The 18,482-nt window shown below is 38.5% G+C and overlaps 1 protein-coding gene across 10 annotated transcripts in view; it reads left to right on the top strand.

Annotated features, from left to right (window-relative positions):
- Positions 1–18,482, top strand: part of STAG2 (stromal antigen 2) — a 167,215-nt gene that overhangs the window by 80,984 nt on the left and 67,749 nt on the right. For all 10 annotated transcript variants that reach the window (XM_053581033.1, XM_053581039.1, XM_053581037.1 and 7 more), the window contains exons 3-5: positions 1,632–1,710; positions 6,645–6,809; positions 16,998–17,094. In XM_053581033.1, coding sequence (XP_053437008.1) covers positions 1,632–1,710; positions 6,645–6,809; positions 16,998–17,094 — 341 coding nt within the window. The remainder of the gene's footprint in view (positions 1–1,631; positions 1,711–6,644; positions 6,810–16,997; positions 17,095–18,482) is intronic.

An 18,482-nucleotide genomic window follows, 5' to 3' on the forward strand; every position in this document is an offset into this window, starting at 1 on the left:
ACAAAAATAGGAATAGAGGGGCGGCACCTGTGGCTCAGTGAGTGGGGCGTCGGCCCCATATGCCGAGGGTGGTGGGTTCGGGCCCAGCCCCGGCCAAACTGCAACAAAAAAAAAAAAATAGCTGGGCGTTGTGGTGGGCGCCTGTAGTCCCAGCTGCTTGGGAGGCTGAGGCAAGAGAATCGTGTAAGCCCAAGAGTTAGAGGTTGCTGTGAGCCGTGTGACGCCACGGCACTCTACCCAAGGGTAGTACAGTGAGACTCTGTCTCTACAAAAAAAAAATAGGAATAGAAGTAATCTAGTTTGAGAAGACTAGCTTTGTTGAGATACCTTTTTTGTTTGTTTGTTTGTTTTTTGAGACAGAGTCTCACTTTGTCACCCTCGGTTGAGTGCTGTGGCATCATAGCTCACAGCAACCTCAAATTCTTGACCTTAAGTGGTTCTTTTGCCTCAGCCTCCCAAGTAGCTGGGATTACAGGCGCCTGCCACAACGCCTGGCTGTTTGTAGAGACACGGGGTCTTACTCTTGCTCAGGCTGGTTTGGAACCTGTGAGCTCAGGTAATCCACCTGCCTCGCCCTCCCAGAGAGTGCTAGGATTATAGGTGTGAGCCACTGGACCCAGTCCTTGAGGTAACCTTTTTGATTTTAGTTATTTTGAGCAACATTGGTACTAAGTGTATACACTAGGATGGTAAAACCTTTATGAGTATCTCTCAGTTCTAAAATTGATTGTGACTCAAATGCCAATGTAAGTATGCTGTTCTATAAAGACTTAAATGATGAGGGTTATGTTACTATTGTTTAGATAAACCCATGTTTACACCTGTAGAAAGCATCACACGGTGTTTTAAATGAAAGGACAGATTTTTTTTGGACTATAAGGATTTATATGTTGGAGATGGAAGAGACTATTCTAAAGATTTCATACTTTCTTGCATATATAATTTTTTTTTTTTTTTGCAGATGAGAAGATTGAGAGGCTGTCACTTATCTAAGATCTTATAGTTATTTAGTACCGGAACTGACTCTGGGCTGTAACTCACCATTGCTTTACTGCATACAGAATTTTGATCACATAGCATACTTCCCTACTATATTTCAAATGATTTATTTTATAAAAATGTGTTGTACATACCCTTTCAGAAATATATATATATTATATAGTGCTCAAACCTAGATTTATAAATATTATTGATTGAAGTAGGAGAGATCAGAGAATTTGTAATATTGCCAGAATGTCTTGATTAAGTCTATTAAATGTTTCGTGTTAAAATGCAGTTTCCCCTAGCACTATGGTCATGGAACCAGAAAACAGCCATTATAATAGAACACCACAGTTTCTGGGGTTAAATTTTAAGAGCCACTGGTTTAGTTTTCACTCTTTGAATAAAAATGAACAAAATAAAAATGTTTAGGTATTTATATTTTAGATCTTTTTTTTTTTTTTGTAGTTAGGTAATATTTAATGTTTGATAATGTGATACAGTATGATGTTTTGGGAAAGCATCTTAATTACTTTTAATGTTAATAAGGAGTTTTGTAATGAGTTAACCAAGACTTTCTTTTAGAAAATACCACAAAAAATCAGAAACTCCATCCACGTTTCTAATTACCGCTTATTTTTTTATCATAGGGAGTCAGAGACACATTTTTCTTCTGACACAGATTTCGAAGACATTGAAGGAAAAAACCAAAAGCAAGGCAAAGGAAAAGTATGTACCAAATGTATGGCTTTATTTGGGCTTTTAAGATTGTGTGTGTATATGTATGTAGTAAGCTCATATATAGGTTAAATACACATGTATATATAGATGCAGGTATATATCAGATATTACCTTTTTTTACTTTGTCACCCTTGGTAGAATGCTGTGGTATCATAGTTTATAGCAACCTCAAACTCTTAGGCTCAAGCAGTCCTCTTGCCTTAGCCTCCCAGGTAGCTGGGACTATAGGTGCCCAGCACAATGCCCACCTATTTTTAGAGACAGAGGTCTTGCTCTATCTCAGGCTGGTCTCAAACTTGTGAGCTAAAGCCTTCCACCTGCCTGGGCCTCTCATAGTGTTGGGATTATACCTGTGAGCCACCACCCCTGGCTCAGATATTACCTTTTAAAAATGGGGGGTTTTTTGGAAGGGGAAGCTGATGGGTATGGTAAATCTTTTAAATAAATATGAGCCTTCTGTCTTTTAGAACAAATAGCTTTTTGTTATCTATTTCTAATGCTGTAAGCTGAAATTAATAATAATACATTATTGTTTCCAAAAGTTTATTCATTTTGTAAAGTACAATATGCTAAGCAAAATTTTATTGTTTTTATTTTCCCATGGGTAATAAAATATTAAGCCAAGCAATACACACAAATAAAATTTCTTATTCTACAGTACTCTAACAATGTATCCTACAACTAGTTTAAGTCTATGTGGTTACCATTGATACTAGTCATTTTACTCTTTGTAAGTAATGTCAATGATTAAAGCTAACAAAGTTCTGGATCAGTAGACTATAAATATGAGTATGAGTGGGTAGCTTGAGGACTATGGATAACTTGAGAAAATGGTTAAATCATTCTGGTGCTTTAAAAAGTACATTTGAGTTTGTTAAAAGTGCTAGATTACAGGCATGAGCCACTGCACCAAGTTGTAAATCACTTGTAAAAGAAAACTTAATTGTTCATAACATTTACATTAGGCACCGCACATGAACTTTTTTTCTAATTTAAGATAATAGTTCAGCGGAGGTGGTGGCTCTTGCCTGTAATCCTAGCACTTTGAGAGACTGAAGCAGGTGGATTGCTTGAGCTCCAGAGTTCCAGGCCAGCCTGAACAATAGTGAGACCCCATCTCTACTAAAGATAGAAAAACTAGCTGGGCATTGTGACACACGCCTGTAGTTCCAGCTGCTTGGGAGGCTGAGGCAAGAGGATCGCTTGAGCCCAAGAATTTGAGGTTGCTATGAGCTTTGATGCTACAGCACTCTACCCAGGGTAACAGAGTGAGACTCTCAAAAAAATAGTATCTCAAAATATATACAAAACAACTGGCAGAGAAAACAGAATGACCATGTTCCTACTAATAAAAGTGGATTTAATCTAGAATGCCTAAGTCTAAAAGTTTAAAATTTGTGAAATAATTTCATAAGCAACTTCAGATTTTTTTTTTTTTTTTTTTGAGAGAGAGAGAGCCTCAAGCTGTTGCCTGGGTAGAGTGCCATGGCGTCACAGCTCACAGCAACCTTAAACTCTTGGATTTAATTCTCTTGCCTCAGCCTCCGTAGTAGCTGGGATTACAGGCACTCGCCACAACGCCTGGCTGTTTTTTGGTTGGACTTGTTGTTTGGTGGCCTGGGCTGGATTCGAACCTGCCAGCTTCAGTGTATGTGGCTGGTGCCTTAGCCGCTTGAGCTACAGGCGCTGAACCTAGATTTTTTTAAAACATCTAACAATTATCATGCCACATGTTTGAAATTCCAAAATAATTTTCAATGATAACTAGAGTTCTTTTTTGTAGTAAAAAAGGATTAACTATGTTTTGACAAATAATATACATACATATTATTTCTTAAAGCAAAGGCTTAAAAAATTTTCTATTTTCTACTTTTTGTAGAGCTCAGGGGAGGGGTTATATCACTGTGTTGCTCAGGTTGGTGTCAATCAAACTCTTGGCCTCTAGCCATCCTTTTACCTTGGTGGCCTCCCAAAGTGCTGGGATTATAGACATGAGCTACCACACCTGTCTTTCTGTAGAGATTTTTTTTCTGTCCAAGGTTGTGAATAGTTGCAAGTTTACTTCTTGTACTTCCCTTGCACATTTCCTTTACCTCCAGCATGCATACCCATTAAGCCATTTTAATTGTACCAATTAATTTTTCATACCGACATGGACTGTTGAGGCACTTAATAAATTGCAAATACCTAGCTAGCTCCATGTTAATTACATTGGCATTTTGTTTTGTTCTGGTTTATTCTTTGTAGTTGATCTTTTCTTTCACCCTTAACTCTGCAATACTTTTTACTGGAGAGAAAAGCTTTTTATTCTCTACAATTAGGAATTAATGGATAGGTTCACACAAACGGAATCTTAACCTTGAATAAGAACCTTGAACCTCATATACTATGTTTTGTTGATCTGATAACCAAGATGGCTACTAAGTAACTAACTGGTGTGTGGATATGCTGGTAAAAGGGATGATTCACATCCGAGGTGGGACAAGAGTATCGGATGGTGAGAGATTTTATTGTGCTATCCATGAATGATTTATTCCTAGAACTTGCCATTTAAATTTTGGACTGGCTGGGTGAGGTAGCTCATGCCTATAATCCTAGCCCTCTGTTACGCCAAGGTGGGTAGATTGCTTGAGCTTTGGAATTTGAGACCAGGTTGAGCAAGAATGAGACCCTGTCTCTACTAAAAATAGAAAAACTAGCTGGGTGTTGTGTTGGGTGTCTGTAGTCTCAGCTACTCTGGAGGCTGAGGCAGGGGGATCACTTGAGCCCAGGAGTTTGAGGTTGCTGTGAGCTAGACTGATGCCAAGGCAGGCTAGCCTGGGGCAGCAGAATAAGGCTCTGTCTCAGGAAAAAATATTTTCAGGTGTTAAGAAACTGTTTGAAGTTAACTGTTAAGCATAGGGTGGTTTTAGACTCCTGAGGAGGAAGGGACCCTTTAAAATTTAGAAACAAACAAACAAAAATAATAAAATTTAGAAACATGCGGGCTAATGGAAATAAACTTGTAGGTGTGGCTGTGGATCAGGGGGTCTGCAAACCATAGTTTGTTTTGGTATTGCTCACATCCTAAGAACTGGTTTTTACATTTTTAAAGGATTGTAAATGTAAAAAATATGTGGTTGGGTGTGGTGGTGCACATCTGTAATCTTAGCACTTTGGGAGGCTAAGGTGAGAGGATTACTTGAGGCCAGGCATTTGAGACTAGCATAAGCAACATAGTGACACCTCATCTCCACAAAAAAAAAATTAGCCCATCTATGGTGCATCTTACAAGGGTACATGTGAAATTTAGTAAATGTAGAATATAAATGTATTAACGCAATAACTAAGAAAATGCCAGGAAGGCTATGTTAACCAGTGTGATGAAAATGTGTCAAACTGTTTATAAAACCAGTGTATGGTGCCCCATGATCACATTAATGTACACAGCTATGATTTAATAATAAAAAAAATTAGCCAGGTGTGATGGTGTGTACCTGTAGCCCCCAGCTAATTGGGAGGCTGAGGCTGGAGGATCTCTTGAACCCCAGAGTTTGAGATTATAGTGATTTATGATCACACCCCTGGACTCCCATCCTGGCCAACAGGGAGACCCAGTCTCAGGAAAGAAGGGAGAAAAAAGCAAAGCAACTGATGGTATGAGGCCCACAAAGCCTAAAATATTTATTACTCAGTACTTCATACAATGTTTGCTGACCTTTGTCCTCTAGAGCATGGAAATGTACAAGTCTAAAAGACACCTTAGAAATCATCAAATCTAGAGATTGGAAAATTTTTCTATAAAGCTTAATTTTACCCTGGCATTTTTGAAATGAAGACTCCTGGGAATGGCTTATTTTACTTAAACAAGGTATATTAAAAGCTGTGGGAGTTATTTAAAAATTCAGGCATGTAAGGAACCTTTTCACTGATGTTTGAAGTCCCTACCTTCAATACTGACAACATTTTTATCACGAGGCTTCTATTCCATAATGTTCATTACTGTAATTTTTATTATGAAGAAGTGTTGAAGGGATGGCCCAGGGCAAGAATGAGGTTGAAAAACCTGTTCATATTGTTCATAATTCCTTGTTCAGAGTACTACAGTGATTAACAAGACAGTAAGAATCAAGTTAAAATGTTGAACTAAGTATTAGGTTACTTATTTGTTAGAGAGTTTTGTTATTCTTATTGCCCCTTCACTCTGCACCTTAAAGCAACATAATAGAGTATTTTAAAACTTAGAGACAGCCACCCTGATTTACTGCACTCTTGGCATTTCTCTTATTTTACTTTAGAGATATTTTTGCAGTGATTTTTAAAACTTGGTTAATATTTGAAGGTTTTTAATGCTGTGATTTCACATTACTTTTCAAAATTGATTCAACTCTGGGTTTTGTGTCATTGTTCAATTTGAACTTTCTAACAAATTTAGGTTAAATAACATTTATTGAGCTCCTCTTAACATAGATTTTCTCATTTTACATTGATAATAGAAGATATTTTATGACTATTATTTTATGTTGGGTATGTTGCTAAGTACTTAACTTTTCATTGTCATAGAAACCCTATGGGGTATGCATGTTTTTTATCCCTATTAGAAAAAAAATCTCTGAAGCCTAGTGCAGTTAAGTAACTTGTTTAAGATCACTAAGCTTACAGGAATAGCAATTTGGACCTGTGCAGTCTGTCTGCAGAAACAATTATTTCTAACGGTAATGTTATGTGAGATATATGGTAGCATAAATAAAAAAATACCAACACCTGGAAGAGATTGTTATAACCTTATCATTTTGTCATAATCTATGCAGATGGCATTCTCCTTTAGTTCAAGTTATAAATATGTTATCCCTGGTTATTTCTGCTATAGAATTGTTTTGAAATCTTAAGGATGATGGTATAACTTAACCAACTCGTATTTTTTTTTTTTTTTTTTTATGCAGACTTGTAAAAAAGGCAAAAAGGGCCCCGGAGAAAAGGGTAAAGGTGGAAATGGGGGAGGAAAACCTCCTTCTGGTCCAAACCGAATGAACGGTCATCACCAACAGAATGGAGTTGAAAACATGATGTTGTTTGAAGTTGTTAAAATGGGCAAGAGTGCTATGCAGGTAATATTTATGGTGTTCTTCCCTATTTATTTGTACATTTAAAACTTTAATGAGTTATAGAAAGTATAGCCCTGGTTTTTCTTACTGGATTTTAAGAGTACACTACTTAATTTAGAAAGACAACAAATTAGAAAACTCTAGGGGTCTGTCTATTCAGACATAAGACTTTTAAGCTGTGTCTTGAGTAATTTTCTGTTGCCTTATTATTTTTTATAATGACATAAAGTAAGACATTTGGTCAGAAAATACGCTAATGTAAATCCTGGCTTTGAGGTTTCAATTTCTCTTGAATTTATACAGCTGGCATTAAAATATAGGACTCTTGATTGAGTGACCTAATATAATCACCATCCATTTTAGTGAATTAAAATTATTTTGGTCACTGTTGTCTATTACTTTATATTGTTAGAAGAGTAAAAAGTTGGAGGGATATCCTTGTCTAATCATATTAATAATGTTTCTTTTGTGTAATTTCATGACAATAGAAGCACTTAGGCTTTACAAAATTCATATGGTTTTGAAAAGATGAATAATATACTACTCAAAGAACATATATATTAATAAAGTTTTTGTTTATAAAAGCTATAGGGAGTAGTTGCTCTTCACAGAATTAACGACGATAGGTTTGTCTTGGCACCCATAGATCAGTGGTTAGGCGACGGCCACGTGCACAGGGGCTGGTGTGTTTGAACCTGGCCCTGGGTCAGCTAAACAACAGTGACAACAACAACAGCAAAAATAGCTAGGTGTTGTGGTGGGTGCCTGTAGTCCTAGGTATTTGGGAGGCTGAGGCAAGAGAATCTCTTGAGCCCAAGAGTTTGAGGCTGCTCTGAGCTGTGAAGTCACAGCACTGTACCAAGGCGACATAGTGAGACTCTGTCTCAAACAAAAAACAAAAAAAGAAACAATGATAGATTCACTTAGATGGTTTTCTGAGAACTAACCACTTAGGCTTTTTGTAATTAATAAAATCTGAAATGTAAAACTTGTCAACAAACGTGGGGTTTTGTAAATAAAGTTTAAAGTGTCAATTGAGACTATTTAATAAAGAAAAATTTTACATGTAAAATGTAAAAACACTTGTTAGTTTGAACTTTTACCAGTTTTATAGATCAGAGACTTAATAGGCACAAATTGATTCACAAATGAAGCTGTTCTTCATTTATCCATTTATGAAAGTTTGCTTTTATATAGTTATTAGGATGTGGACTCTTTCTTTAATATTTTAAATGATTATTTTGAATATACATTTTGTTTTAAAAAATAATGTCTCAACATTACTGTGCTACGGTTTAGTCATTCTGAAATTAAAAAAAAATTAATTTTTGACCTCTTTGTCTTTTCCTTATTGGGACAATGGGGGCTGTTCACTGCCTGTGGCCCAAGTATATTGTTCTGTAAGCCTATATATCTTGCTCTTATTCTATAAATCTATCTTACCCTTTGTAAGTAAACTTTGTTTCATGCTTGTCTTAAAAAAATAATTTTTTCTTTCTAGTTTCCTTTTTGTGTTCATACTCTCAAAAGCATAAATTATCAAAGTTATACTATATTTCATTACTTTCTTTTTAGAACTTTTATTTTATTTTTATTTTTTTTGAGAGAATCTTACTCTGTCACCCTGGGTAAAGTGTCATGGCATCATGATAGCTCACCCCCAACCTCAGTCTCTTGGGCTCAAGGGATGCTCTTGCCTCAGCCTATCAAGTACCTGGGACTACTCTTGGCCTTAAGCGATTCTCTTGCCTCAGGCTCCCAAGTAGCTAGGACTACAGGCACCCATCACAATGCCCAGCTAGTTTTTCTATTTTTAGCAGAGATGGGATCTTGCTTTTGTTCAGGCTGGTTTCAGACTCCAGAGCTCAAGCAGTCCACTTGCCTACGCCTCCCAGAGTGCTAGGATTACAGGCGTGAGGGACTGTGCTGGGCCTTTTAACTTTTTCTTTTTTTTCTATTTTTTATTTTATTTTATTTTTTTTGGAGGCAGAATCTGATTTTGTCACCCTTGGTAGAGTGCCATAACATCACAGCTCACAGCAGCCTCAAGCCCTTGGGCTCAAGTGATTCTCTTGATTTAGCTCCCGAGTAGCTGGCACTACAGGTGCCTGCCATAACACCTTGCTGTTTTGTTAGAGACAGGGTCTTGCTCTTGCTCAGGCTGGTCTCGATCTCGTGAACTCAAGCAATCCACTGCCTCAGCCTCTCAGAATGTGAGGATTACTGATGTGAGACACCTCACCTGGCCCTTTTAACTTTTTTTTTTTTTTTTTGAGGTAATCTCACCATGTTGTCCTCGGTAGAGTGCTGTAGCGTCACAGCTCATAGCAGCCTCAAACTCTTGGGCTTAAGCGATTCTCTTGCCTCAGCCCACCAAGGAGCTGGGATTACAGGTGCCCGCCACAACACCCAGCTATTTTTTTGTTGCAGTTGTATTGTTGTTTAGCTGGCCTGGGCCAGATTTGAACCTGCTAGCCTTGGTGTATGTGGCTGGTGCCGTAACCACTGTTCTACTGGCACTGAGCCCCCTTTATGATTTTTGAAACAAGGTTTCACTCTGTCACTCAGAATAGAGTGCAGTGGTATTATGGCAGCTTACTACAACCTCCAAATCCCAGGGTCAAGAGACTTCTGTCTTAGCCTCCTGAATAACCAGAACTACAGGCATGTACCACTATACCAGGATAATTAATATTTTTTTGGTAGAGATTAGGCCTGGCTGTATTATTGCCCAGGATGGGCAAGTCTTGAACTCCTGGCCTCAAGTGATTTTCCTACCTTGTCCTCTCAGAGTGCTGGTATTCCAGGTGTGATTTTCCAAGCCCATCCACTTTTTTTTTTTTTTTTAAATTAAATCATATCTGTGTACATCAGTGCAATCATGGGGTACAATGTGCTGGTTTTATATACAATTGAAATATTTTCATCAAACTGGTTAACATAGCCTTCATGGCATTTTCTTAGTTATTGTGTGAAGACATTTATATTCTACATTTAGTAAATTTCACATGTATCCTTGTAAGATGCACAGTAGGTGTGGTCCCACTAATTTTCTTTCCTCCACTTATCCTCCCCTTTTCCCTTCATTCCCTTTCCCCTTTCCCCCTATTCTTGGGCTATAATTGGGTTATAGCTTTCATATGAAAGCTATAAGTTGGTTTGATGGTACATTGGATACTTTTTCTTCCATTCTTGAGATAATTTGCTAAGAAGAATTAAGCTCATCCACTTTTTATTTTTCTACTTTGCATTTCCTCTGTAATATTTTCTTCTAATTAGTTACATACATTAACCTTTTTTCTCTTGATTTTTTTTCATTTTTAACATCAGTGTCTTAGTCCATTTGGGCTGTTATTTTTTTAAATAATGTAAACTGAGTAGCTTATAAACAATGGAAATTTATTTTTCAACATTACTGGAGGCAGGGAAGTCGGAAATCAAAGTTTCTGCAGATTCAGTGTCTGGCAAGGGTCTGCTTTTGGGTTTTATACATGGCTCCCTCTCACTGTGTGTCCTCATACGGTAGTAGAGACAAGGCAGCTTTCTGGGCCTTCCTTACATGGGTCACTACAGAAATCATGAAATACACAAAAATCAAGAAATGTAAAATCTGCATGAACAGAAACAAATGAAGCCCTTTCACCAATATCAATAAGCCAAGTGAGTCGAAACTTGCACTGGTGAGGCTGGACTTGGTAGCTCACATCTGTAATACAGCAGTCTGAGAGGCTGAGGCAGATGGATTGGTTAAGCTCAGGAGTTTGAGACCAGCCTGTGCCAGAGTAAGACCCCCATCTCCAGAAATAGCTGCGTTTTGTGGCAGGTGCCTCTTGTCCCAGCTACTGGGGAGGCTGAGATAAGAGAATCACTTGAGCCTGAGAGTTTTGAAGTTGCTGTGAACTGTGACACCACAGTGCTGTACCAAGGGTGACAAAGTGAGACTGTCTCAAAAAAAAAAAAAAAGGAACTCGCAATGGTGAATCAGAAAGGGTACTGTGGGCTATAATGTACCATAACAGAGTCTGTCTCGAAACTGTTGAAGTGGCTCGGCACCCGTGGTTACAGTGCCAGACACATACACCAAAGTTGGCCAGTTCGAACCCGGCCCAGGCCAGCTAACCAACAATGACAACTGCAACAAAAAATTAGCCAGGCATTGTGGCCGGTGTCTGTAATCCCAGCTACTTGGGAGACTGAGGTAAAATCACTTAAGCACAAGCGTTTCAGGTTGCTGTAAGCTGTGACGCTATGGGACTCTACCAAGGGCAACATAGTGAGTGAGACTCTGTCTCAGAGGGAAAAAAAAAAAAACTTTTGAAGCGATCCACTTACAAGGGCACTAATCTCATTTGTGAGTACACTGCCTTCATGACCTAATCACCTTCTAAAGGCCACACTTCCTGATACCATTGCATTGCTGATCAGAATCTAACATAAGTTTGAGGTGACCATAGCTAGCCATCAGAAATCTCTGCTCATAGTTGTAGCTAATTAGGCTATTCTATTTTTGTCTAGTCTGTAGGGTTTTTATTTAACTTTGTGACTCATCATAATTTTTAATAGAATATGATGATTTAGCTTTATATTTTTTTTGTTCCTGTTAAGGAGTTAACCTATTTATTTATTTATTTATTTATTTATTTATTTATTGAGACAGAGTCTGACTTTGTCACCCTCTGTATGAGTACCATGGCATCATCATAGCTCACTGCAAAATCAAAACTCCTGGGCTCAGCAATCCTCTTTGCATCAGTCTTCCAGTAGCTAGGAGTATGGGGGCCTAACATGATGCTTGCCTAATTTTTCTAGTTTTAGTAGAAACAGGGTCTCCTTCTTGCTCAGGTTGGTCTCAAATTCCTGAGCTCAAGCAATCCTCTTGCCATGGCCTCCCAGAGTGCTAGGATTATAGAAGCGTCTCAGCCTAATTGTCCTTAGTTTTGTGTTGCTTATGGTTTGTCATATCTTAAGACTGTCCTCTATGCTATTTTTCTGTTTCTGAATATATTTTACTCCTAAAAGGACATGTCTACAGTATCTCCATTGATTTCCCTGAATCTTGAAACCTTCAGTTTGTTACGTGTATTCCCATTTGTTATCTTTCTAAAATTTGATCGAGAAAGTGCCCTGTTTAGAAACTTCTGAGGGTTCTTTTTAATCTAAAGGTTCCAGCTGAGATTTCCTTATGGCATACTTTTCTGTTTTCTAGCCATAGTATGTACTCTACCCTCACCCCCGACTTTCTTTTTATTTTTCTTGTCCTCCGAAATAGTTTTTTTTTTTTCTTTCTTTTTTTTTCCGGGAGACAGAGTCTTACTCTGTTGCCTCCGGTAGAGTGCCATGGGGTCATAGCACATAGTAACCTCAAACTCCTGGGCACAAGAAATCTTCTCCTCTCAGCCTCTTGAGTAGCTGGGTCTCCAGGCACCTGTCATAACACCCAGCTAGTTTGCTTTCTCCCTTCCCTTCCCTTCCCTTCCCTTCCCTTCCCTTCCCTTCCCTTCCCTTCCCTTCCCTTCCCTTCCCTTCCCTTCCCTTCCCTTCCCTTCCCTCCCCTCCCCTCCCCTCCCCTCCCCTCCCCTCCCCTCCCCTCCCCTCCCCTCCCCTCTTTTCCTTTCTTCCCTTCCCCCCTTCCTTCCCTTCCCTTCCCTCCCTCCCTCTCTTTCTCTCTCACAGTCTCACTATGTCACCGTCGGTAGAGTGCCATGATGTCACGCTCATAGCAACCTCAAACTTTCTTGGGCTTAAGTGATTCTCTTGCCTCAGCCTCCCAAGTAGCTGGGACTACAGGTGCCCGCCACAATGCCTGGCTACTTTTTTATTGTAGGTGTTTAGCTTGCCCCAGTTGGGTTCGAACTCACCACCCTCGGTGTATGTGGCTGGAACCACTGTGCTATGGGCACCGAGCCTAGTTTTCTATTTTTAGCAGAGATGTGGTCTCACTCTTGCTCAGGCACTCCTGAGCTTAGGTGAGTTACCCATTTTGGCCTCTCAGAGTGCTAGGATTACAGGAATGAGCCCCCTCTCTGGCCTTGAATTTTCTTGAGTAGTTCTCATCATGCTCTTTGATGTTGTTTAACATTCTAAACATATTTCCCAAACTTAGTGATGTGAAATAATCACCATTTTATTATTTTGAATGATTCTGTGGGTCTGTAATTCAGATGTAACTAAGTAGCAGTGACTTATCTGCTCCATAATGACTGGAACTTTAGCCGGAACTGCTTGGGCACCCAGTATCAACACAATTAGGCACCATAATCCTCTGGAATATTTATTCTTTACTCATGTTTGGTGCCTAGTCTGCAGTAACTCAATTCTGGCTCAGCTGGAACTGTTTCCTGGAGTACTTATAAATGGCCTTTCCATGTGGCTTGTTCTTCCTACATTGTGGATTCTGGGTTTGGAGAGAATGTCCTGGGAGGTGGTATCCAGGTAGTTAGTGCTCTAAGAGAGCAATGCAGATGCTGCATGTCCTTCTATGACCTAATTTAGTAAGCATAACTGTAGTCTGTATGTATGTATGTATGTGTGTGTGTGTGTGTATATATATATTTGAGACAGAGTCTCACTATGTCGCCCTGGATACAGTGCTGTGGCATCACAGCTCACAGCAACCTCAAACTCTTGGGCTTAAGCAATTCTCTTGCCTCAGCCTCCCAAGTAGCTGGGACCACAGGCATCCACCACAGCACCTGTTATTTTTTTATTTTTTTGAGACAGAGTCTCAAGTTGTCGCCCTGGGTAGAGTGATGTGGCGTCACAGTTCACAGCAACCTGCAATTCTTGGGCTTAAGCGTTTCTCTTGCCTCAGCCTCCCAAGTAGCTGGGATTACAGGTGCCCGCCACAATGCCCAGCTGTTTTTTGGTTGTAGTTTTCATTGTTGATTTGGCAGGCCCTGGGTGGATTTGAACCTGCCAACTCTGGTGTATGTGGCTGGCGCCTTAGCCGTTGGAGCTACAGGCACTGAGTCGCGGGTATTTTTTTTTTGTTGTAGTTGTTTACCTGGCTTTGGCCAGGTTCGAACCCGCCTGCCTTGGTGTATGTGGCCGGCACCCTAGCTGCTGAGCTACAGGCACTGAGCGTGTAGTCTTTTCTTTTTTTTTTTTTTTTTTGGCCGGGGCTGGGTTTGAACCCGCCACCTCCAGCATATGGGACCGGCGCCCTACCCGCTGAGCCACAGGCGCCGCCCGTGTAGTCTTTTCTTGATAAGAAGGCGTACACCTCACCTCTTACTGGGGAGGTGGGGAGCAATGTGAAAGAATTTGGGGCCATTTTTAAAAACTATCACAGCTCCATGCATTGTATAATTTATATTATCCTTTTTGCACATTAAATTCTACATGTTTTAGTTGTTTATACCTGAGTTTTATATTTATTGGTATATAACTTGGAAACATTTTCCCTTTCTGACCTTTTGGGTTTAATATTAGCTGTTTTTTTATCATCCAGATTTTATTGATTTGCTTTAGTGAAAAATTGTTTTTGCGGTCAGTTTTGGGGTTGCTCCTGCTGCCCCCAAAGGTATATAACTACTTTTATTTTTTAGTTCTGTGTTATTTTATTTTTCAAAAAAGTAAATATATTTCATAGACCACAAAATTTGCCTTTTAAAAAAGTATAAATTCAGGTGTTTAGTATATTCACAGAATTATATGTTCACCATCACTATCTAATTTTAGAATATTTTCAGCATCTCAGAAAGAAACCTCATGACCTTTAGTCATATCCCCATCCCTAGCTCTAGGTCACCATTGATCTACTTTTTATATAACCTTGTCTATTGTGGACATTTCATGTAAACAGGATCGTACAATATTTGGTTATTTATGAGTGGTTTATTTCACTTAGCATAATGATGTTCATCCATATTGAGGCATGTATAACTTTATTACTTTGGGTATAACGATACAACTTTATTACTTTTTATTGTCAAACAATAGTCTGTTTTATGGATATCCCTTATTTTGTTTATTTATTCATCCCTTGATGGACATTTGGATTATTTCTGTTTTTTTTTGGTTATTGTGAATTATGAATGCTGTTTTGAATATCCTTGTACAAACTTTTGGTTTGACGTACGTTTTCATTTCCCTTGGGTGATGTATACGTGGGAGTTGAATTTCAGTGTGGTAACTCTATATTTAACCTTTGGAGGAGCTGCCAAACCTTTTCCAAAGTGGCTGCACCATATTTTGCATTCCCACCAGCAGATTTGAGCGTTCTATTTCTCCACATCTTTGCCAGTGCTTGTATTTTTTATGGTAGCTACTCCATTGGGTGTAAAGTCATATTTCACTCTGGTTTTGATTTGCATTTTCTTGAAGACTAATGACGTTTACCATCTTTTCATGTGCTTATCAACAATTTGTGTATCTTTATAGGACTGTCTATTCTGATCCATTGCCTGTATTTTTAATTGGATTGTTTGGCTTCTTTTTAAAAAACATCATGAGTTGTAAGAGTTTTTGTATTTATTCTGGGCACAAATTTCTTATCAGATAGGCAATTTGCTAATATTTTATACCATTCTGTGGGTTGTCATCTTACTTTTCTTGATGAAATCCTTTGAAGTGTAAAAGGATTTAATTTTTAATAAGTTGAATTCTTTTTTTTTTCTTTTGTTGCTTGTGATTTTGGACGAGTATCTATTATAGTAAGGCTTTGCCAGATGGCAGGTTACAAAGATTTACTTCTATGTTTCCTCCTAAGAGTTTATAATTTTACCCTTTAAATTTCGGCTTTTGATTCATTTAAGTATTTTGTGTATGGTGTGAGGCAACCTCCAATTTTGTTCTTTTACATGAATATAGCCAGTCAGTACTTTTTTTTTTTGAGGTGGGGGCTCACTTTGTCATCCTGGGTAGAGTGCAGTGGCGGCATCATCATAGCTCACTGCAACTTCATACTCCTGGGCTCATACTCGCTGGGATTATAAATACACACAGCGACACCCAGCTGATTTTTCTGTTTTTAAGGCAGATGGGGGTCTATTTATTCAGGTTGGTCTGGAATTCCTGATCTTAAGCAATTTTCCCGCCTTGGCCTCCCAGAGTGCTAGGATTATAGCTACTGTGCTTGGCCCCAGTGCCACTTTTTATTTTATTTTTATTTATTTATTTCGTTTTTTTTAGAGACAGAGTCTCACTTTATCGCCCTCACTAGAGTGCTATGGCGTCACACAGCTCATAGCAACCTCCAGCTTCTGGGCTTAGGCAATTCTCTTGCCTCAGCCTCCCAAGTAGCTGGGACTACAGGCGCCCGCCACAACACCCAGCTATTTTATGTTGCAGTTTGGCCGGGGCTGGGTTTGAACCCACCACCCTCGGTATATGGGGCCCGCGCCCTACTCACTGAGCCACAGGCACCGCCCCAGTGCCACTTTTTAAAAAGACTGTTACATCCCCATTGAATTGTCTTGGCAAACATGTTGGAAATCAAGTAACCATCAATTAAAAAAAAGAAGTAACCATCAATATATTTCTGAACTTTCAATTTTATTACATTGATACGCACATCTGTCCTTTTTATATTGTCTTGATTACTGTGGTGTTGTAGTAAGTTCTGAAATCATAAGTTTGAGTCTTTCAACATATTTTTTTTAAAAAAATTGATTTAGCTACTCAAAATCCCTTGCATTACTGTAAGAATTTTAGGGTTAGCTTTTTAATTTCTGTAAAGAACCTACTCGAATTTTGATAAGGCTTGCTCTGAATCTGTAGATTAATTCAGGAATATTGCTCTCTAACAATATAAAGCCTCTGTTATTTTTTTCTGCATTTCCTCGTTAACCTAGGCATTCATTTAAAAGAATAATTTTGATTACATTGCAGTGTTATTGTTTATTCATTATATTTTAGCTGAGAGATATGAATGTGGCTTTTACTATTTTCTGAGATGTCTTTAATGTCACTAAGAAATAATAAATGATTACACGCCATAGAATTGAGTTACGTAGCTTTTGTATTCCTTTTAATGCAAAATAATACGTTACCATTTTGTGCTATCAGGCAGTTGAATTTTATTCTTTTTTTATTGTCAGTTATACATTAAATTTCAATATATAAGTGACATATATTAATTTAAAGCAGTGATGCTATGTAATGTTAATTTTTATGACTTTTATCACATTTTAATTGACTCTGAGGACATTAGGAAAAGCTAATGATTTTTATTTGTTCCTTCTGCTGTAGTCGGTGGTAGATGATTGGATAGAATCATACAAGCATGACCGAGATATAGCACTTCTTGACCTTATCAACTTTTTTATTCAGTGTTCAGGCTGTAAAGGTAAGATTTATTTATTTTTGGAAGCAGAATCTCAATAGTCACTTCTTTTCCTTGTTCCATCTAAAGAGATGTTAGCACTTTACATGGAAAATAATGCCAACATATTGAATGATATGCATTATATCCATACAATATGTATAAGGAAAAAAGCAAAGTATGAGAAAGAGAGTCTATTGATAGTTGTATTCATATGTGAAAGTTATCTAAAATCTTAGTAGTTTATAATTGTTATGTTACTTTTATTAGATGTATTTCCTACTTTCAGCGTCTGGTTTTAAGAAGAAAGAAATGGATTAAGAAGGGATGAGAAAGATAAGGAAGAGATACAGGTTCAAATGGCAGGGAATTGTAAATTGTAGGGAATTAAAAAGTGCCATGAATAACCGTAAGTAGGTAAGTAAGTAAGCTAAGTTAAATAAAGTAGGGTATTTATGAGATTGCCAGTTCATCTAAAAGGTACAGAAATCTTACATTGGGTAGTAGGGTGGTGGTAGATTCTTTGCAAATTGAAGATTAAGTACAGAACAACTGAATAGGTGCCATAAGTAATTTGATGAATTACAATTTTAATTTTTATCTTAGCTCTTCCCTTTTACAGTGTAGTTCTATCAGTTTGAGTTTCTTTTTTTTCCCAAGACAGAGTTTCATTTTGTCGCCTTCAGTAGAGTGCTGTGGCCTCATAGCTCACAGCAACCTCAAACTCTTGGGCCCATGTGATTCTCTTGCCTCAGCCTCCGGAGGCACCCGCCACAATGCCCAGCTATTTTTTTTAGAGATGAGGTCTCACTCTGGCTCAGGCAGGTCTCAAACCTGTGAGCTTAGGCAGTCCACCCACCTCAGTCTCCCAGAGTGCTAGGATTAACAGGCATGAGCCACCTCGCCCGGCTTTGAGTTTCTTTCTCCTTTAAGTTTTTTTTGAGATAGAGTTTCACTATGTCACCCTCAGTAGAGTGCCGTGACATCACAGCTCACAGCAACCTCAAACTCTTGGACTTAAGCAGTTCTCTTGCCTCAGCCTCCCAAGTAGCTGGGACTACATGCTAGCACTGCCACAAGACTCCACTATGTTTTTGTTATTGTTGTTGTTGTTTAGCAGGCCCCAGGCGGGTTTGAACTCACCAGCCTCTGTGTATGTGGCCGGCGCCCTAACCACTGAACTATGGGCACCGAGCCAGGCCTTGAGTTTCTTATTTAAGCTTCTGAATTGTAGTTTTAAAACAAGGCCACAATGAATCATCCCTCTATTAGAGTTATTCCTTTTTTGGCGTTAATTTGTTTATAAAACACAAGCTTGCTGAGTCAATATTTGGATATACCTTGTCCCAAACCAGATTGTCATGATTTCTAAAAATTTAAAGTGTTGAAAACTTAAATTGTTATGTATATTT

This window comes from Nycticebus coucang, chromosome X, assembly GCF_027406575.1.
Source record: "Nycticebus coucang isolate mNycCou1 chromosome X, mNycCou1.pri, whole genome shotgun sequence".
NCBI classification, from domain to species: domain Eukaryota; kingdom Metazoa; phylum Chordata; class Mammalia; order Primates; family Lorisidae; genus Nycticebus; species Nycticebus coucang.